This window comes from Balaenoptera ricei, chromosome 4, assembly GCF_028023285.1.
Source record: "Balaenoptera ricei isolate mBalRic1 chromosome 4, mBalRic1.hap2, whole genome shotgun sequence".
NCBI classification, from domain to species: Eukaryota; Metazoa; Chordata; class Mammalia; order Artiodactyla; family Balaenopteridae; genus Balaenoptera; species Balaenoptera ricei.
Genome location: NC_082642.1, coordinates 115,869,156 through 115,889,265, shown reverse-complemented (window position 1 = coordinate 115,889,265; position 20,110 = coordinate 115,869,156). Strand labels below are relative to the sequence as shown.

The window sequence follows — 20,110 nt, the reverse complement described above, 5'->3', positions numbered from 1 at the left end:
CACATAAAACAGATAGGTTACAGAGGAACATTACAGAGAAGACACTAGAAGCATATTTTCAGCCTTTATTTCTTATTTTACAAGTGCTTATTATTGTTCACAGTGGAGATATAGCATGGATGGAAACCCCACAATTGCTCATAATATAGTAATTCAAAGCACAGTACTTACTGAAAATAGGTTGAATGGTCATCTGGATTTTAAATTGTAGATCTCTCTCTCTGTTTTTTTTTTGGTGGCGTGGGTGGGGGCGGTTATTTTGTCTGTAACAATGAGGCCACTAGGTGTCAGTAACGACCCAACATCACAGTGCCACTTGACCAACTCTGGTCTTACCTAATTTTTGTGTCTTTGACTTTTCTGATCCATTATCTTTGCATCTTACCTCCCAAGTCTTTGTAAGAAGGATACTTTATTGGAAAAATTTTTGTGCCCTTGTGTTACCATATTATTTTATGTAACCTTTACAACAATTCTCTGCAAAGTAAGTAGTAGTATCCCCATTTTATGTGGGCAGCGTGGAATAGTAGTAAAAAGCACTTGGGCTTTCAAGTCTAGCAGATTTATTCCACTACTTATTAATTATTAACTAATGTCTCTAATTATCTTATAAAAATAATTTTCTTCATCTGTAAAATTAAAAAATAAAATTTCAAAAATTGCCATACAGATTAAATGAAATACTGTATGTGTTAAAGTGCCTACCATAAGAAAGCACTCAAAAAATGTTAAATTTACCCTTTTACCTAACTTCTGTATTTAGTAGAGGAGGAAACTTAGTATGTAGGTTTAAAAGTATATCAGTTTGGTTTTGAGTAGGAGATCCTTTGTTCATAATTTCTGTGTAACAGTAAATAGTTTACATTTTTGTTGCTCCTAACTGTCTCTCTGGATTTGAAAAGAGGGGGAAACCTATATTGCAAAATAGGTAGCAGTAAATATAGTAGACTAGTCTGTGCCTAAAACTGTTAACTTATTAGCCAAAAGTTTTTCCGTAAATCTGTGAAAGATGTTCTGAACTTATATCTCTTCATTTTCCTTGCAAAATTCTGAAATTTCCTAGCATGATAAACCAGAAGGCCTCTGGTTCATTTTGGACCAATTTAATCTTATTATTTTAAGTTTAAGTTTGAAAAATTGGGGATAAAACATTAAATGACACATTTTGTGCCATGATTCCACTCTCTTTTGGAAGGATTCTCAATAATTACCTATGCATTACAGCCCAAAGACAAGAACCCATGAGTAGACTATGAAATATTTTTTAAAACCACCAGAGAATATACAGGAACCATTGCAGAGGTAAAGAGAGATATTTATAAACAGAAATCGTCTCACATGACTAATGAAACTTATTCATTGTATCTCTTTATCTGTATGTGAAAAGTTAATAATGCTTCCAGGTTTTAATATAAGAACTTTATAAACTATGCATATGAGTATTCCAATGAAAGACCGAGGATTGAACACACACTTAGTTTCATCCCCTCTTCAGATCTCACTAACAGTAAAGAGACTTTTGTTTAAAGCCATTTAACCCAAAAAGAATGGGAGCGACAAAAAATGGCAACCAAATTTTGGAAGCCAAATATCTGATGAATGTTGCATAACTTAACAGACCTGAGAAAGTGGAATTCTAAGCTAGCACTGGAGAAAGCTGGAAAGCATCCTAATTTACACTGCAAATCCCCTCAAAGGCTCAGAAATTGAAGGAAATTGGAAATAAGGATGAGGAGAGACGGAAGGGAGAAGACAGTTATACATCCTTGCCCCAAAAGCAGATTGAAGTTTCATTCTTTGCAGAGAGTCAAATAGTATCCCTGGACTGGAGAACACCAAGCACAAGTGTATGTTGGCATGCTGAACTGAAAATGAGGAGCAACGGAAAGTTTCATACTGGAGGTTATAACCGTCTTCTGCCTTCTCCTATTTCTCCTAGAAGACACTGGCAATAGGTAGGAGATAGCAAGTCAACTTTGAGGAGTCAGAACAAACTAAGAGAAAAGACCTAAAGGTATTAACATCAGAAATCCTCAAGGAAATGGCTTAGCTAGATACACTAGACTGAAGATCACTTTTGACAAGCCTCACACATGTAACAAAATTCCAATCAGCTTTATTGTGTTCACTCATACATATGAGAAGATAGCAAAAGATCACCAAGTATTTGAAGATCAAAACATTAGAATTATGGAATGTAAACAGAAAAAGCAGATTAGAAGAAGACTATTTAGGGGGAACATTTCAAAAAACTATTAGAGTAGCTTCACAGAGATAAGAGAGAATGTATTACTTTCATGAATATGACAAGAATACTACTTGAAAAAGAACAAAGAACCAAAAAAATGAGTTCTTGGAAAATAATAATAGAATAGTAGAAATGGAAAACTCAATAAAAAGAAGATAAAAAAGAGACAATCTCTCAGAAGGTGCAAAAAAGACAAAGAATGGAAAGAAAAGATAAAGTAAGGAGTCATTTTAGGAGGCTCAATAACCTAATAAGAAGTTCTAAAAGAGAGAACAGAGAAAATAGAGGGGAGAAAGTCATCAAATAAATCATCAAACAGTATTTTCCAGAACCAAATGATGAGTTTTTAGTTGCAAGGCCCCTTGAGAGCCCAATGCAGTGGATGAAAATATTCCCACACCAAGGTGCATCATTATTAAAATCAACACTGGAAGACAGTGAAGATTCTACAAGTTTCCTGAGAAGAAAATAAGAGGTTTCATCTAGAGGATAAGGAAACAAAGTAGCAACAGACTTCTCACCAGCAACACTTGGAAGCAATGCCTGGAAGAATCTAAGGAGAAAATAATATTCGCCAGCAGTATCAGTGTATTATAACTGTATAATTAAGACATCTTCAGCCATGTAAAGTCTCAAGAGTTCACTTTCTATACCATTTACTAAGGTAGCCACTGAGGTGTACTTATCAAAAACAAAAGAATAAACCAACAAGGAAAAATAAGGGAAATAGGAAAATCTGCACAAGAGAGTTGGGAAGGAATCCCTAGGATGATAGTGGAGATCCTAGAGTGATAATGAAAGATCTCATATGAAAATAACTGGGCAAACATGGAGAACAACTGGTTCAGATTAAATAGTTTTGCACAAGACTAAGGGAGAGTTCTTCAAGAAAGTGAAATTGATCGACTGTGTAGTATGCTTCATAATAGTAAAGGTTGAAACAGGGTGAGGGTAGTGGGATTGAATTAATGTTAAGTACATTTTAAAAAAAAACCTAAGGCAGGGTTGGGGATGAAGAACAATAACTGCAGGGAAAACAAAATGTAGTAGAAGAGGGAAAAGTAACTGGGGTATATCACTCGTTTCAGCTGTGAACAGCATTCACATAGTCATCCTATTGATGACTACATTACTGTGTTAGGAAAATGGGAGTATTGGTCACATGATGAGCGTGGCAGAAGAACGGTGTACAAGTGTGTGAGAACTGAAGCCCCTTATTACATTGAAGGAACTGATATTTCAAGAAGTAATAATAAAAGAATATTATTTAGAGGTACACAGGTAATCACCTAAAAGGGAGTTGAAAGTAGTTGTCTGTGAAAGGAGAAAGGGGATGAGGCAAGGGACTGCTTTTTTTAATACAAGCCTTGTAGAACTAGTTGATTTTAATTAGGTGCACGTACAACGACAGAAATAAAAACTATAGTGTGAATTGTGCTTTTAAAAAGAAAAACGTGTATACATAGGTTTCTACCATGTTCTTATAGATATGTCTTGGATTACTTTAGAGAATGGGTTTTGCCCTGTAGAGACTGATTATTTTTTATTTGGTTTTTATTATCAGATCAGATCCAGGCTGTGAAGACATGAAAAGATAGTATTTGGAAACCTCAACAATTTTCAATTCAAGGAATATATATTAAGGCACACTGAATACTTTAAATTTTTTGAAAGTTGTTTTTACATCTAAGAATACTTGATAATCTTCTGCTTGCATTTATGGACTCTGAATGAGGTTTTTAAGAACATAAGACTTCAGGGATGCTAATCTGGCCATTAATTATATGAAAACTAAATGTTTCCTGAAGGTCTCCCTCCCCAGAATTATCAACTTCTTGAAAGGTCTACATTTGATTGTAATTAGAATGTGTAAAGTCAGAGTTATCTCAGTATCTCATCTTGATTTATGATATCTTTAATGCATTTTATTTTTTTAATTGTCTTCTAAAAACTTAGCTTATGATATGACTTTGTAGTATGATTGTGCTTGTGAAAAAGAACTTGTAAATATTTATAAGGGACCATGGGTAATTAATATATATTAAAGTTTTGCTATATGTCACCATCAATAAAACATAAAATATAATATACAAACTAGTGTGCTTTATATGCTGAAAAGAATAATGCTGTGTTAATATGGTATTTTGTGTTTTACTGTCAAACATTTGTAAATTACCTGAGACCAAGTTAAGCTGAATTTATTTGTTCAGTGAATAAAACACTGAATAAATAAATGAAACATCTCTGTACCTATTACTAGTTTAGCATTGTCCTAGGCAATGGTGATACAAGGTAAACAAAACGTATTCCTAATCCTCAGAGAGCTTAAAATTTAATGAGGGAGAATTTGAGAATCTTTTCATTCAGAGTATCTAATTTTATTTCATTGGCTGACTGAAAATATTGCATTTTAAGATTAAGAGGTATAAAAATGAATTAATGTGATTCTTCATAATTATTACAACTGACTTATTCTTTCTTCCTTTAAAATGTCTCCAGTTTACTGCAGTACTTTGTTAAAATAGACTGTGACTCACCAACTGTGTTTTTCCTGAGCATAAACTGCTACAAAAATGTTTTTTAGAATTTTAAACATATCTCTGCCATCTACTGTATGCAAATTGTGTTACTTCTCACAACTTAGAGACTGCTTATAATTGTAAACTCTAAATAGAAGCTTTCATTTTTAATTAATCACTGGGAAACAGTGGATAGAGCAATGGTGTAAATCCTAAAAAATATTACATATAAAGAAAAACTGTAATATATAATGTGTAACATCATAAATATCATTAGCTGTGAAAATGATAAAAACAGAAGACAAAAGGTAAGTGAGTAATAAAGGTGTATTATGATAATTACAGTAGTGGTATGTTTCACAGAGATTTGAATAAAATAATTTTAAAACTACAGTAAAAGTTCTGTAATTCAGTTTCTCTTAGTCCAGAAATCCCAGTGATTTTGAATTTGGCATATTGAAAGTTATCCAGAATATTCCAGTGATCCAGCATTTTAGCTAGGTTGCCAGCCTCTCATAAATTGTTTTGATGAAGATACAAAGTGAGTCTCATTAATCTAGAGCTGCCTCAAATATAAAAAAGACATGAAGATGAAAACACTGTAATTCAACAAAAAAAACCTAATATGCTGTAACTATTTTAGGAGGATGGAGAAAGGGGTGTTTTAAGAGAATTCAAATCCTCATCTACCATAAGGTAACAATAACAATAATAAAAGCTATCACTATATTTTGAGCAAGATATTATTATATGTATGGGATTTTGCATGATATAATCCTCATAATAGCCTTATGTAGTAGATTCTAGTGTTTGTTTTATAGACAAGGAAACTGAGGCCTAAAAAAAGGTTGTTTAAGGTCACAGAGCTAGTAAATGGTGGTGCTGGGATTCAGAACCAAACAATCTGTTTAAAATGGATGATTCAAGAGCTAAGAGTATTACTGATTTTAGAAATATAGAGGTATCTGCCATAAGAATAGCTAAAAGGATGGGAAAAATCTCTTACTGGGGTGGGAGACCAGGATTGGGGTGCTGGAGGTCAGGGACAAGGGACTGCTGTTTTTTTCTTTTTGCTTGTTTTAAGTCTATTAACACTTCAAAATTTAAACTCTGGGCAGGAATGACTATGAAAAAAATAATTCTTGAAATTATGTTGATTTGTTGATGCTAAATTAGTATTCCACAAACTACAGTAATTCACACCTATGCAAATATGTAGAAGAGAGCTTACTAACTGCTTCCTTTGTTTTCATGATCTCCAGATCTAGTTTATAGTGTATAAACATCCATTTGTACTCTACATTTTTATGTAAAGATTATGTAGAAGCAAGTTGGGCTACAGTGGTCACAGCACGCCATGTGTGTATACACTGAGGTTATTGCATTTGTATTTAACATATTATGCAATTAAAATTTATTGCATTAAAGCTCAAGCAAGTGTTTTTTTATGTTTAGACATCACTGTGTTAACAAAGTTTAATTCATTAAGCTCCACATTTCAATGTGACACCTCATAAATTGTTCAAAAGTTAGCCTATTGTATGTTTTTGCATTTAAATATTTATAATGTGGCCCTATTCAGCCTGTGCCTTATAAATCACAAAAGAGCTGAGTTGTATATATTTTTCATTTATAGGTTGTCTGCTAAAAATTATGAATTGCCTTCTGATTACTTAAGTTATTTTTTTCCCACCGTATTGTGATTTCCATAAATATATGTAGTTACTCTAGAGAAAACTTAAGGCAAATACATTCTGCATGTAACTCTGGTACATTAAAATACTGTAGCATTTTAACTGATTTGCTTTCTGAGTTTTCCTTCTTGCTTCTTAGTTAAAAAATAAATAAAACCAATATTAAATGCTCACTTAAACAGATGTTAAAATGGGTTTGTTCATTTCTGTGACTGGAAGGAAATACTTTGACTGAGAAATGGTTATTGTGTTTAATTGAATGTTTCAAGTAACTTATTTATTACATTTTTATTGTGAATCTTTCTCATTAAGGATGTTCCTTCTGGGGTTTGCAAGGAACTGCCTCAGGACCATTACTGATTCTTCCCTCTGATCATTCGATTTTAATGCCACACTTGGCAGCTTCATGAACATATAGTATTAAGCTTTTCTCTGGTGATTTAGAATAAACCAAAAAGGACAAATTTAATTCTTCACCAAATTTCAAGTCACCAAGTAATGCTAGAAGTCATAGAGGAATAGGAGGTACTTTGAAAATAAAATATGGTTAGAAATATAGTAGTAATAATTAACATTTTTGTGGTTTTTACTATGTGCCAGGCACTTTCTAAGCATTTTACATATGTATATTAATTCATTTAATCGTCATAATATAATATGTATAAAATGGATAACTAATAAGAACCTGCTGTATAAAAAAATAAATAAAATTCAAAAAAATCATCATAACAACTCTATGAGGTAGGCGCTATTATCTCTATTATGTAGGTCACGGGTCAACAAACTACTAATCTGTCTTTGTATGGCCCTTGAACTAATAATGGTTTTACATTTTTAAAGCGTTATTTAAAAAAAAAAAAGGCAACAGATACAGTACGTGGCCCACAGAGCATGAAATTATTTACTGTCTGGGGCTTTACATAAAAACTTTGCCGACCCCTATCTTAGATGATGAAAGTGAGGCAAAGGAGGTTAAGTAACTTGCCTACGGTCCCATTGCAAATAAACAGAAGACCCCAGATTTTGAGTCTAGACTATCTGGCTCCAGAATTTGTGTTCTTAACCTCTACAAGGTTTCTTGAAAAGCTAAAGAGCATTCTAAAATGGAATAGAACAATTTAAAATTACTTCTTTCTTAAATAATTATATTAAAGATGAAAAATTAGATGCAAATAGCTGAAAAGTAATGCTCATTGAAATCCTCCCCCCCCCCCCCCAGTTATATTGATGTCTTGTCCCTCTGATGTCTTTTTCCTTCTTTTTCTTTAAATGGGTGGCAACAGATGGGGCTGATTGTGAAACATCAGACATGTAAATGTTTCAAAGTTTAATCACACACAGATTATCCCCAAGCATCTGGCTTGGTCTTCCAGATTTCTCAGTGACTTTTACCAATATTTTGAGTTAACTGACAACTAGTGTTGACAGTCTTGAAACGTGGTAAAATGTAGACACATTAATAATCCAATGTGTGGATATGCATTTTAAGTTGTGACCCCAAGTAACAACTATAGCTAAAAATATTTTCTTAATTGCAAATATTTTATGGCTTTGCCTCAGTGTTCTAAATTTTTGCCATTTGACTATTGGAATAACATATATCCATAAAGGCCTAGGCCCAGAAATCAGTGTGTATGTGTGTGTGTGTGTGTGTGTGTGTGTGTGTGTGTGTGTCATTCTCTTTTGGAAAACTTTATAAACTCGTCCAATTATTTAATGAAATGTTACAATGTTACAGTAAAACATTACTGAGATAGGTTTACATTTCCTCTAATTGAAAGTAATCATTAATGTTGGAGTTAAAGCCAATTTCACATTAAGCTCTATTTTCTTAGGCTCAGTGTGTGCGTGTGTGTGTATATCAGAATGCACCATCCTAAGGTCATAGGAAGCTCTCACTTCACTCATTTTAGTGATCACTAACTATTACCCCAGGGCTTTCTTGGGAAGGTTTATAGATATATCTTACAGATACGTTATCCTTTCTGTGTTGTAGGGTTTTTTATTTTGTTTGTTTTTGTGATGCTCTTAAATGTGATACATCAGTTCTTGCCATTTCTGGAAACTTTATTGTCTACCTGATAGAGTTTTTACTGCATTTTTTAGATGCTGCATTATTAGTGTATTAAGTACTGTCCACTAATTCCGTGAGCTTAATTTATAGATTCACAAAATATCACTTATCCGTTTTTACACTGTAAAACCCCCATACTGTGACTAATTTTATTTCATTTATTCGTAGCAGGACAAAATTTCTTAAGAACAAATAAAATGATTTCCAAGACTCTGTATCAACATGGTATCTTGTTAATGTTAAAATTTGTTTTTCTAATTCGAAATACGTCTAATACAGAACTATTTTTTAAATAGTAATGCTATGTTTGCTGATTAAAAAGTGTGTTGGTCTCTATAAAGGCAAGAGGCAGTATTTTTCTACTAATTAGACCTTCAGATGTAACAAGCAGATATATCAATACTTATCACAGAACTTGTCTATATGGGAAATGGGTATAAACTTAAGAAATAGACTATAGTTCTTTCTTAAAGAGATCAGGACAATTCTGAGGCTTCGCCTCCATATCAGGAGGTCTTAGTCTTTTTTAGGAATAGGAATAGGGCTTGCCCTACAGTAGAATAGGATTCAAGCAGCAACTTTGTCTAGGAAGCCTACAATTGTATTTCCTTTTAATATAAGAGTATTACTAGTGCCACAAAGACTTTATTTGCATTTAAAGATTATACAGTACTCTGTATTTAACTTAATACATCTTTATTTTTATTAGATTTATTTAAATATCTGTCTTATGTATCCTACCTTACAGAAGAAAACTGAGGAAGAGTATCTACATCCTAAGGTCACTTCATAATAAAATGAAAAACCGTCATGCTAAGTGTCTTATTCTAAGGAAACTTTGAGGTTATTCTCTTAACTCATGGTTAGTTTTTATTTTTTTCATCTCTTTTTCTTTAGCCTTACTTCAAATTGTTCTTCAAAAGGCATAAGTTAATATCAATATATATGCATTTATTAAGATAATCCTCTAATCAACTACAATCAGAAAAAATTTTTCATAGTGTAACTCAAGTGTAAACTCTCTAATTATAAAGGACGTACCCAAATCCTTACCTTCTCTTCCTTCTTACAGAAAATAGTATGGAGTGGGAGGGTTCAGTGGTGCCCTGGACAAAACTCAGATCTGGGCTAACTCACAGAAAAATCATGATTTCAGATTGCTTCCAAGTCCTTGTAGCTATCACTGAGTAGATGGCTCTCTAAAATTGATAGCACACTTGCTTATTCCAGTAAACCCAGGTCACAGCCTGGAAGCCAGAATGTGAACACATTAGGGATTGACATGGCTCTGCGTAATAATGTAAATCACTTCACAGACTATCTTATATTTAGAAAAATTGTTTCCCTCAAAATTATTCTAGAATTTGACTCAGTACTTATTTTAGAGACGTGTGCATAACCTTGATTTGCAAGGGCAATAATTGTGTCTCGAATGTTTGAGTCTTTACCATAATCCTTTATTGAGGAAGCTGATGCATTTCATCTTCCTTTTTTACACATCCTAGTCACTCTTGTTTTGAATATCCACTCACCACCTAAGATCCTTTTCTCTGCTGGTTTCTGTCCTAAGTGTTTTCTAAGCAAGTATATCAGTTCCTAGGGTTCCCTATGGGAAGTCTTAACATATTCTATTTAATTGAACCATATGGCATTGCCATTTTGTAGGCCCAAAGCAGCTGAATGATAGCACTTTCATATGGTTCAGTTAAGGTCACCTGGAAACTTCTGAACAGCTTAATTTTTCAGGAAGTGTCAAAGAAATCAATACCTAAGCAGCCACAACCTAGCCTGGCCCAAAAAAGACCTGTGGTTTTTTTGGCCACAATACTTTGTAGTTCCATGCCTCAAACCAAGCCAGTAATCTGAGGGATTTCTTAATTTTTAAGGTATGTATCATTTCAGACACATTTTATGAGCTATTTCAGATTCTCTCAGACTCACCATCTCTTGTTTCAGCTGCCACTGCTTGTAGGCTCCAGCCAACTATATGTAGATGCAGAGCACCCTATTTTTGTTCCCATGCCCCCACCCCTACCATTCCAAAACACACATAAGCCAGCAGGGGAACCATTGACAAGTGGAAGACAAGAACTAGTGATTAAATTCTTCCCTCTTTCTGTTTTTCCCATCAATCATGGACAGTCTAGAGACTCACCATGTATAGCTTCTGGGATGATTACTTTGACTAACAATTAGTCACACTTAGCAGCGGCCAGCTCAGTAACACCTCGCATTGCCACTCTCCTAACCTGCTTCATTCTCCTTTCCCATAACTTTACTTCCTAATAAATTGATACAAAATATCTCTGCCTCAGCAATGCTTTCTGAGGAACCCATGCTATATCCAACAATATTCTCAAATTTTCATCAGAGTCACCTATGGTAGAATACATGAGAAGTATTCCCCTAGGACTTTTCTTTTTTCATTTTTATGTTTTAAATGTTTTAAATATTTATTTTATATTGGAGTAGAGTTGATTAACAATGTTGTGTTAGTTTCAGGTGTACAGCAAAGTGATTCAGTTATACATATACAAACATCTATTCTTTTTCAAATTCTTTTCCGATTCAGGTTATTACAGAATATTGAGCAGAGTTTCCTGTGCTATACAGTAGGTCCTTGTTGGTTATCTATTTTAAATATAGCAGTGTGTACATGTCAATACCAAACTCCCAATCTATCCCTCCCCCCACCCGGATAACCATATGTTCATTTTCTAAGTCTGTGAGTGTGTTTCTGTTTTGTAAATAAGTTCATTTGTATCACTTTTTTTTTTTTAGATTCTACATATAAGTGATATCATATGATATTTGTCTTTCTCTGACTTACTTCACTTAGTGTGTTAATATCCAGGTCCATCCATGTTGCTGCAAAGGACATTATATCATTCTTTTTAATTGCTGAGTAATATTCCATTGTGTATATATATACCACAACTTCCTTTATCCATTCATCTGTCAATGGACATTTAGGTTGCTTCCATGTCTTGGCAATTGTAAACAGCGCTTCAGTGAACAGGGGTGCATGTATACTTTCGAACCATGTTTTTCTCTGGATATATGCCCAGGAGTGGGATTGCTAGATCATATGGTAGCTCTCTTTAAAGTTTTTTAAGGAACCTCCATACTGTTCTCCATAGTGGTTGTACCAATTTACATTCCCACCAACAGTGTAGGAGGGTTCCCTTTTCTCCACACCCTCTCCAGCATTTATTGTTTGTAGACTTTTTGATGACGGTACTTCTGACTGGTGTGAGGTGATATCTCATGGTGGTTTTGATTTGCATTTCTCTAATAATTAGTGATGTTGAGCATCTTTTCATGTGCCTCTTGGCCATCTGTTTGTCTTCTTTGGAGAGATGTCTATTTAGGTCTTCTGCCAATTTTTTGATTGGGTTGTTGGTTTTTTTGGTATTGAACCACATGAGCTGTTTGTAAATTTTGGAGATTAATCCCTTGTTGGTCACATCTTTTGCAAATATTTTCTCCCATTCTCTAGGTTGTCTTTTTGTTTTGTTTATGGTTTCTTTTGCTGTGCAAAAGCTTTTGAGTTTAATTAGGTCCCATTTGGCTTTTTTGTTTGTTTGTTCTTATTTCCATTACTCTAGGAGACGGCTTGAAGAAGATATTGCCGTGATTTATGTCAAAGAGTATTCTGCCTATGTTGTCCTCTAAGAGTTTTATAGTATCTGATCCTAAATTTAGGTCTTTATCCCATTTTGAGTTTATTTTTTTGTATGGTGTTGAAGAATGTTCTAATTTCATTTTTTTTACGTATAGCTATCCAGTTTTTTTCCCTGGGTCCTGGTGCACACAAGACCTTGTGTGTGCCCTCCAAGAGTGGAGTTTCTGTTTCCCCCAGTCCTGTGGAAGAATTCCTGTGATCAAACCCCTCTGGCCTTCAAAGCCAAATTCTCTGGGGGCTCTTCCTCCTGTTTCCAGGCCCCCCAAGCTAGGGAGCCTGATGTAGGGCTCAGAACTTTCACTTCTGTGGGAGAACTTCTGTGGTATAATTATTTTCCAGTTTGTGGGTCACCCACCCGGCGGGTATGGGATTTGATTTTATCACGATTGCGCCCCTTCTACTGTCTCATTGTGGTTTCTTCTTTGTCTTTGGTTGTAGGGTATCTTTTTTGGTGGTTCCAGCATTTTTCTGTCAGTGGTTGTTCAGCAATTAGTTGATTTTGATGTTTCCATAAGAAGATGTGAGCTCATGTCCTACTCTGCCATCTTGTCACCAGGATCATCATTTTTTAAATAGACTTTATTTTTAGAGCAAACTGAAGTTCACAGCAAAACTGAGCAGAAGATACAGAGATTTCATACTTAACTACTGCCCCCACGTAACGCATATACCCTCCCACACCGTCCACATCCTGAAGCCCTAGGATTTTGAAGCACGTAAAAGTCACCCTCAAGTGAGCATAGTGATAAACAGTTGATCAAAAGCTACCTTGGAAGTTCTGGCTCTGGGTAAGTTAGAGTAAGTACACTCCATCCTATCCCCACCGAATGCAGCCATAAAACCTGCATAGACCAGCTATTTGAATGCATGGGCCAGCTACTTGAGGACTCTGAGTAGCAGTCAGATTGAAGAAGACCAGAATTTAACATACCACAAGACCAACAGTGAGTTTACCCATTTTTTCCCCCTTTGGTAGCCCCTCTACTTGGGCTTAAGGCTGCTTAAAACCCAGAATTGGGAATCTGTGCAGACAGAGCTCCAGAGAAAACCTAATTTTGGCTCAAAGAGTGGGAAGGGAGTCTCCTAATGACCAGCAAAAATTAAGAAAATACTCCATTTTCTTTTTCTATGTTTTCTTGTACACCAGCTCTCAAACAATCTGAGGGTGTCAGCAGCAGCAACAGTAGCAACAGTGGCAGTGGCAAACCCACAGACACCTAAGATTCTGAGGAAAGGGAACCTTCGTGTACAATCAGAGGAGCTGTGGTCCCAAGAGGATGTGGTAAATCCCATTGCTTTTGTTCTCTCTGTCTTCCCACTGCTTGGCCCCAGATGGGCATATTCATAGGAAGTGTATGGTAGAGCAGGGCACATAAAGCCTCAGCTTTCTAGCTGGGAGGTTAAAAAAAAAAAAAAGTGGGGGGAGCCCCAGGAACTAAAGTACAGAGGAGATTGGGAGAGGGAAGAGATCAGCAAAGTAACCCCGTAAAGTTGCTTATGAAATCTCAGTCTTGCCCTCAGTGTGGGTCTGAGTCCAAACAGCATACACAGACTTTGAGAAGTAAACTATGACCCAAATCCAAGATTAGCTACTGGGTGGCTCACACATGGCCTAGATATGAATAAAACTCTGGAGGTTTTTGAAATCAGAAATAACATTGAAATATGACTCCCAGAAGGCTGGTTGGAACTTTTGGCCTGAATCTAACCAGAATGAAGTCCTGCTAAAGAAAAATTACCAATAATCTCCATAGAATTTAAATAAGAGGGATTTCCCTGGTGGTGCAGTGGTTAAGAATCTGTCTGCCAATGCAGGGGACATGGGTTCGATCCCTGGTCTGGGTATAGTTGAATTACAGTTACAATGTTGTGTTAATTACTGCTGTATGGCAAAGTGACTCAGTTGTATATATATATATGCGTTCTTGTTCATATTCTTTTCCATTATGGTTTACTACAGGATATTGAATATAGTTCCTCGTGCTATACAGTAGGACCTTGTTGTTTATCCATCCTATATATACCGGATCGCATCTGCTAATCCCCAACTCCCAATCCAACCCTCTCCCACCTCCTTCCCCCTTGGCAACCACCAGTCTATTCTCTATGTCCCTGACTGTTTCTGTTTTATAAATATGTTCATTTGTGTCATTTTAGATTCTACATATAAGTGATATCATATGGTATTTGTCTCTCTCATTCTGACTTACTTCACTTAGTATGATAATCTCTAGTTGCATCCATGTTGAGGCAAATGGCATTATTTCATTCTTTTTTATGGCTGAGTAATATTCCATTGTATATATGTACCACCTCTTCTTTAACCATTCATCTGTCAATGAACATTTAGGTTGTTTCCATGTCTTGGCTATTGTGAATAGTGCTGCTGTAAACATAGGGGTGCATGTATATTTTTGAGTTATATAGTTTTGTCTGGATATATGCCCAGGAGTAGGATTGCTGGAACATATGGTAATTTTTTAGTTTTCTGAGGAACCTCCATACTGTTTTCCACAGTGGCTGAGCCAACTTACATTCCCACCAACAGTGTAGGAAGGTTCCCTTTTCTCCACACCCTCTCCAGCATTTGTTATTTGTAGACTTTTTAATGACAGCCACTCTGACACGTGTGAGGTGGTACCTCATTGTAGTTTTGATTTGCATTTCTCTAATAATTAGTGATGTTGAGCATCTTTTCATGTGCCTATTGGCCGTCTGTATTTCTTCTTTGGAGAAATGTCTCTTTAGGTCTTATGCCCATTTTTTTTTTTTTAATAAATTTATTTATTTATTTATTTTGGGCTGCATTGGGGTCTTCGTTGCTGCACGTGGCTTTCTCTAGTTGCCATGAGCCGGGCTACTCTCTGTTGAGGTGCATGGGCTTCTCATTGTGGTGGCTTCTCTTTTTGCGGAGCTCGGGCTCTAGGCATGCGGGCTTCAGTAGGTGTGGCTCGCGGGCTCTAGAGCGCAGGCTCAGTAGTTGTGGCGCAAGGGCTTAGTTGTAGCATGTGGGATCTTCCCGGACCAGGGCTCAAACCCATGTCCTCTGCATTGGCAGGCGGATTCTTAACCACTGAGCCACCAGGGAAGCCCCTATGCCCATTTTTTGATTGGATTGTTTTTGTTTTTCTGATATTGAACCACACAAGCTGTTTGTAAATTTTTTAGATTAATCCCTTGTGAGTCGCATCATTTGCAATATTTTCTCCCATTCTGTAGGCTATCTTTTAGTTTTGTTTATGGTTTCCTTTGCTGTGCAAAAGCTTGTAAGTTTGATTAGGGTCCATTTGTTTATTTTCGTTTTTATTTCTATTGCCTGGGAAGACTGACCTAATAAAACTTTGGTACAATTTATGTCAGAGAATGTTTTGCCTATGTTCTCTTCTAGGAGTTTTATGGTCTCATGTCTTATGTTTAAGTCTTTAAGCTATTTTGAGTTTATTTTTGTGTGTGGTGAGAGGGCATGTTCTAACTTCATTGATTTACATGTGACTGTCCAACTTCCCCAACACCACTTGCTGAAGAGTTTGTCTTTTTCCCATTGTATATTCTTGCCTCCTTTGTTGAAGATTAATTGATCATAGGTGTGTGGGTTTATTTCTTGGCTCTCTATTCTCTTCCATTGATCTGTATGTCTGTTTTTGTGCTAATACCATGCTGTTTTGATTACTGTAGCTTTGTAGTATTGTCTGAAGCCTGGGATGGTTATGCCTCCTGCTTTGTTCTTTTTCTTCAGGATTACTTTGGCAATTCTGGGTCTTTTATGGTTCCATATGAATTTTAGGATTATTTGTTCTAGTACTGTGGAAAAGGTCATGGGTAATTTGGTAGGGATCACATTAAATCTGTAGATTGCTTTGGGTAGTATGGCCATTTTTACAATATTAATTCTTCAATCCAAGAGCATGGGATATCTTTCCATTTCTTTCAGTCATCTTCAATTTCCTTTATTAATGTTTTATAGTTCTCAGTGTATAAGTCTTTCACCTCCTTGGTGAGGTTTATTAAGTACAAAATTACTTGTTATGTGAAAAAGCAGAAAACTGTGACCCATTCTCAAGGGAAAAGATAATGGAGGTCAATACTGTGAAGACTCAAATGGAATGATCAGATAAGGACTTTAAGGCAGCTATAATATCTCAATGAGGCAAAGGAAAACTTGCTTATAACAAATGAAAAGATAGGAATTTCAGCAGAAAAAATAGAAAATATAAAAAGAAAGTAAATGAAATTCTAGAACTGAAAAACACAATATCTGACGTTAAAAAAATCATAGAAATCATTCATTTCATAGAATGAAAATAACAGAGAAAATAAGCAGTGAACTCGAAGATACAGATGAATAGAAAGTGTTCCATCTGAAAAAGAGAGAGCAAGAAATATTGAAAAAAAATCATCAGTGCTTCAGGATCCTGTGGGATAATATCCAAATTTTTTAAATATATGTAATAGAGTCCCACAGGGAGAGGAAAGAGAGAATGGGACAGAATATATTTTTGAAGAAATAATGGGTGAAAAATTCCTAAATTGAATGAAATATGTACTTTATAGATTCAAAAAGCTTAGCAAACCCCAAATAGGGTTAATACAAAACAAACAAAAAACTAGGTGTATGATAGCAAATTGTTGGGGACTTCCCTGGTGGCGCAGTGGTTAAGAGTCCGCCTGCCAATGCAGGGGACATGGGTTTGATCCCTGGTCCGGGAAAATCCCACGTGCCGCGGAGCAACTAAGCCTGTGCACCACAACTACTGAGCCTGCGCTCTAGAGCCCGCAAGCCACAACTGCTGAGCCCGTGTGCCACAACTACTGAAGCCCACGTGCCTAGAGCCCATGCTCCACAACAAGAGAAGCCACTGCAATGAGAAGCCCACACACCGCAACGAAGAGTAGCCCCTGCTCTCCGCAACTAGAGAAAGCCTGCGCACAGCAACGAAGACCCAACACAGCCAAAAATAAGTTAATTAATTTTAAAAAAAGAAAGAAAAAATTCCTTTAAAAAAAATAGCAAATTGTTGAAAACTAAAGAAAATCTCAGAAACATCGGGGTGTGGGGGTAGAAATTGACATTGTATACAAAGTAATAGTGTTACAAACTACTGTGGATTTCTTATCAGGAACAATCTGTGCCAGAAAACAGTAGTACAATATCTTTAAAGTATTGAGAGAAAAAAAAAAATGTTGAACCAGAATTCTAAGATAGAAAACTAAGAAAAAATTTCACCATTATATCTGCACTACTATAAGAAATGTTCTTCAGGCTGAAGGGAGATGATACTAAAGGGAAACTAATTTTCAGGAAACAATGAAAACCAATTAAATGGTAAATATTTGGGTAAATGTAAAAGACTTTTTTCTTTAATGTCCTTATGTTTAAAGCAAATGTTTAAAGCAAAAAGTGTAGCATATTCTTATGGGTTTTATAATGTATGTAGATGTAATACAAATGACATATGACACTGCAATATAACTGATGCGGGTGGCTTATAAAGGACCTAAACAGCTTCAAAACTTCTACATTTTACATGGAGTGATAGAGTAATAATTCTAGTAGACAGTGTAAATTAAGGATGTGTATTATCATTCCTAGAGCATCTATTTTCAAAATTTAAGAGGTATGTTAAAAAGCTAATAAATTAAAATGGATTTCATCAAGTGATCCAAGTAAACATCATCTGTAGTGGGACAAATAGAAATCATGTACACCAGCCATGCAAAGAGCATAACATTACTTTTGTGGTATTTGTATGAAAAATGCATAGCCTGACTCTAAGCACAAGGAAACACCACATACCCAAATGGAGGACTGTCCCTGTAACATTCAAAAGTGTCACAGTCATGAAAGTCAAGGAAAGACTGGCACTTCTACAGAATGAAGGAGACTAAAGATACTTGACAACTAAATGTAATATGTGATTCTGGATTGGATCACTTTGCTGTGATGGACATAAATGAGACAATTAGCAAAATGTGAATGGGGCCAGAGGATAAGATGGTAGAATATAGTAACATTAATTTCTTGATTTTGAGGGTTGTGTTGTGGCTATTTAGGATTTTAACAGAATGGTCATATTTGTAAGTTATATCAATATATCAAAGTATTTAGGGGTGATAGGACATCATTTTGAAATCATACTTTCAAATGATTCAGGGAATAAAAAAGGGTCTTTGTACTATTCTTGTAGTTTTTCAATAAGTATGAAATAATTTCAAAATAAAAATTATCTTTAGGTAAAAATAATTTTATACAAAATAGTAATACAGAGTAAGTGACATTTTACATAAGAAGAACCAGAATAGAATACAGTAGATTTGAGTAATTTATTTTCAAAAAAGAAAGTCTAAAATTGTATAACATAAAAATCAACGGCCTGAATATGTTGACAACTGCAAACAGTATGGGAAATGTGAATATATTTATTATATGAGTTACAGATCTCTTGAAATTTGTAGATATACTATTAGACAATACAGCGCTACTGCCAATTTTTAGAGGAAAAAAAGCACTTTAACCACTAATCATAAACATGGACCAGGTGACTTCCTGGATTTCCCAACAGAAATAATATCAACCTGACAAGTTAGAGTGAATTCAGTGTAATAGCTGTGAAAAAGGCAATTTATACAAGAACGCCAAACAAATGTCAAACTGTTTGGTTCTTGTATACACTTGATTTTGGTCCTAAATTAGATATTTGGTTAGTAGTAAGACTTCTCCATCCTGATTTACTGGTCTAACCTGTCTCAGTCAGTAATTGGCAGACATAAACTCAGATTATGTAAGTCGAGTTAGGATCAGTGCAGCAGTTTCTCTACTTGCATATTTCTCATACTTTATTATTGTCGTCTACTTTTTAATTATGCAATTATTTTAAAGAATGAAGCAAGTAGTTCACTTAAAGGTAGTTTCATATTAACATACCAAAGCCCTTGACTATCCTTATGTTACACATAGTATTTGATGATTCACAATGTAGTAGCACCCACTGACTGTAATGTCTCCTCACCAAATCAGATAGCAGATATTAATTATATGTCTATTGTTGGCCCAGTATTGTATGCACTCCTGTTGGGCTTTGATACTGCTTTCTGACAAGTGCGACATTTCTAGTATAAATGTTTCAACAGGTGTTTTAACTGGTTGTGGTTGCAGGACTTTCTGATCCATGTTTCTGGAGCCTGATTTGTGAAATCTATCCCTGACCTCAAGTACAGCCTGCCCAAGTGATACAGTTAGACACTTTCTTCTCCCCTTTTCCAATGTACGTATATCTCACTTTTAAAATTTATCACGCTGTCCTGTAGTTTGTAACTGTCACTTAGTTCTGTTCTCCTTTTTTGAGACAGTGTCTTGAGTGTGGATCACATTGTGTATTCCCATCGCCAAACGCAGAGCCTGGAACAGGTAGAATGTTTATTGAACAGGTAGAAGGCCATAAAATAACTTTGTAGATGGGATATTGTTTTTTGGTTTTTGGTTTTTTTTTTAATATATATTCCTCCCACCAACTTTCCTAATCGAGTTTGAGGCAGCTAACACTAGAAGAATGACTACTAGGTCAATGATCTTGATTTAGACTCTATGTAGATCTTTATTTCAGAATTTTCCATTTTCTTATTTTTTGTTTTGTTTTGTTTTTCTGAAATGTAGACTGATTAATAAACTTTTCAGTAAATACATAATTTTTAAAACTTTCTCTACCTTCCTTACCTACTAAGGAAGAGTTTTCCAGTAGCTACTTTTTAAATTTTATTAAAAGATGCTTTTTATTTCTAAGCTAGATTGTGTTTTATTTAAGCTGCAGAGACTACATATACCTACAGAATGTCTTTAAGTGGTAGGAAAAACTAGAATGAAAGTGGCAGAATTTAAAATGAATAAGTTAATTT

At 35.2% G+C, this 20,110-nt stretch overlaps 1 protein-coding gene and 1 long non-coding RNA gene across 3 annotated transcripts in view; both read left to right on the top strand.

Moving 5' to 3' along the window:
• The window catches only part of ARL6 (ADP ribosylation factor like GTPase 6), a 47,342-nt gene extending 40,536 nt beyond the window's left edge, over positions 1–6,806 (top strand). The window contains exon 9 of one of the 2 annotated variants that reach the window (XM_059921345.1): positions 3,813–6,806. In XM_059921345.1, coding sequence (XP_059777328.1) covers positions 3,813–3,838 — 26 coding nt within the window. In that variant the 3' untranslated portion in view covers positions 3,839–6,806. The remainder of the gene's footprint in view (positions 1–3,812) is intronic. The other variant, XM_059921346.1, reaches the window with a different exon arrangement.
• Positions 6,807–12,665: 5,859 nt separating this feature from the next.
• Positions 12,666–19,649, top strand: LOC132365482 (uncharacterized). The gene is made up of 3 exons (XR_009503106.1): positions 12,666–13,008; positions 13,368–13,502; positions 19,374–19,649. It is a non-coding gene; the product is annotated as an uncharacterized LOC132365482 (long non-coding RNA).
• The last annotated feature ends 461 nt before the right edge of the window (positions 19,650–20,110 follow it).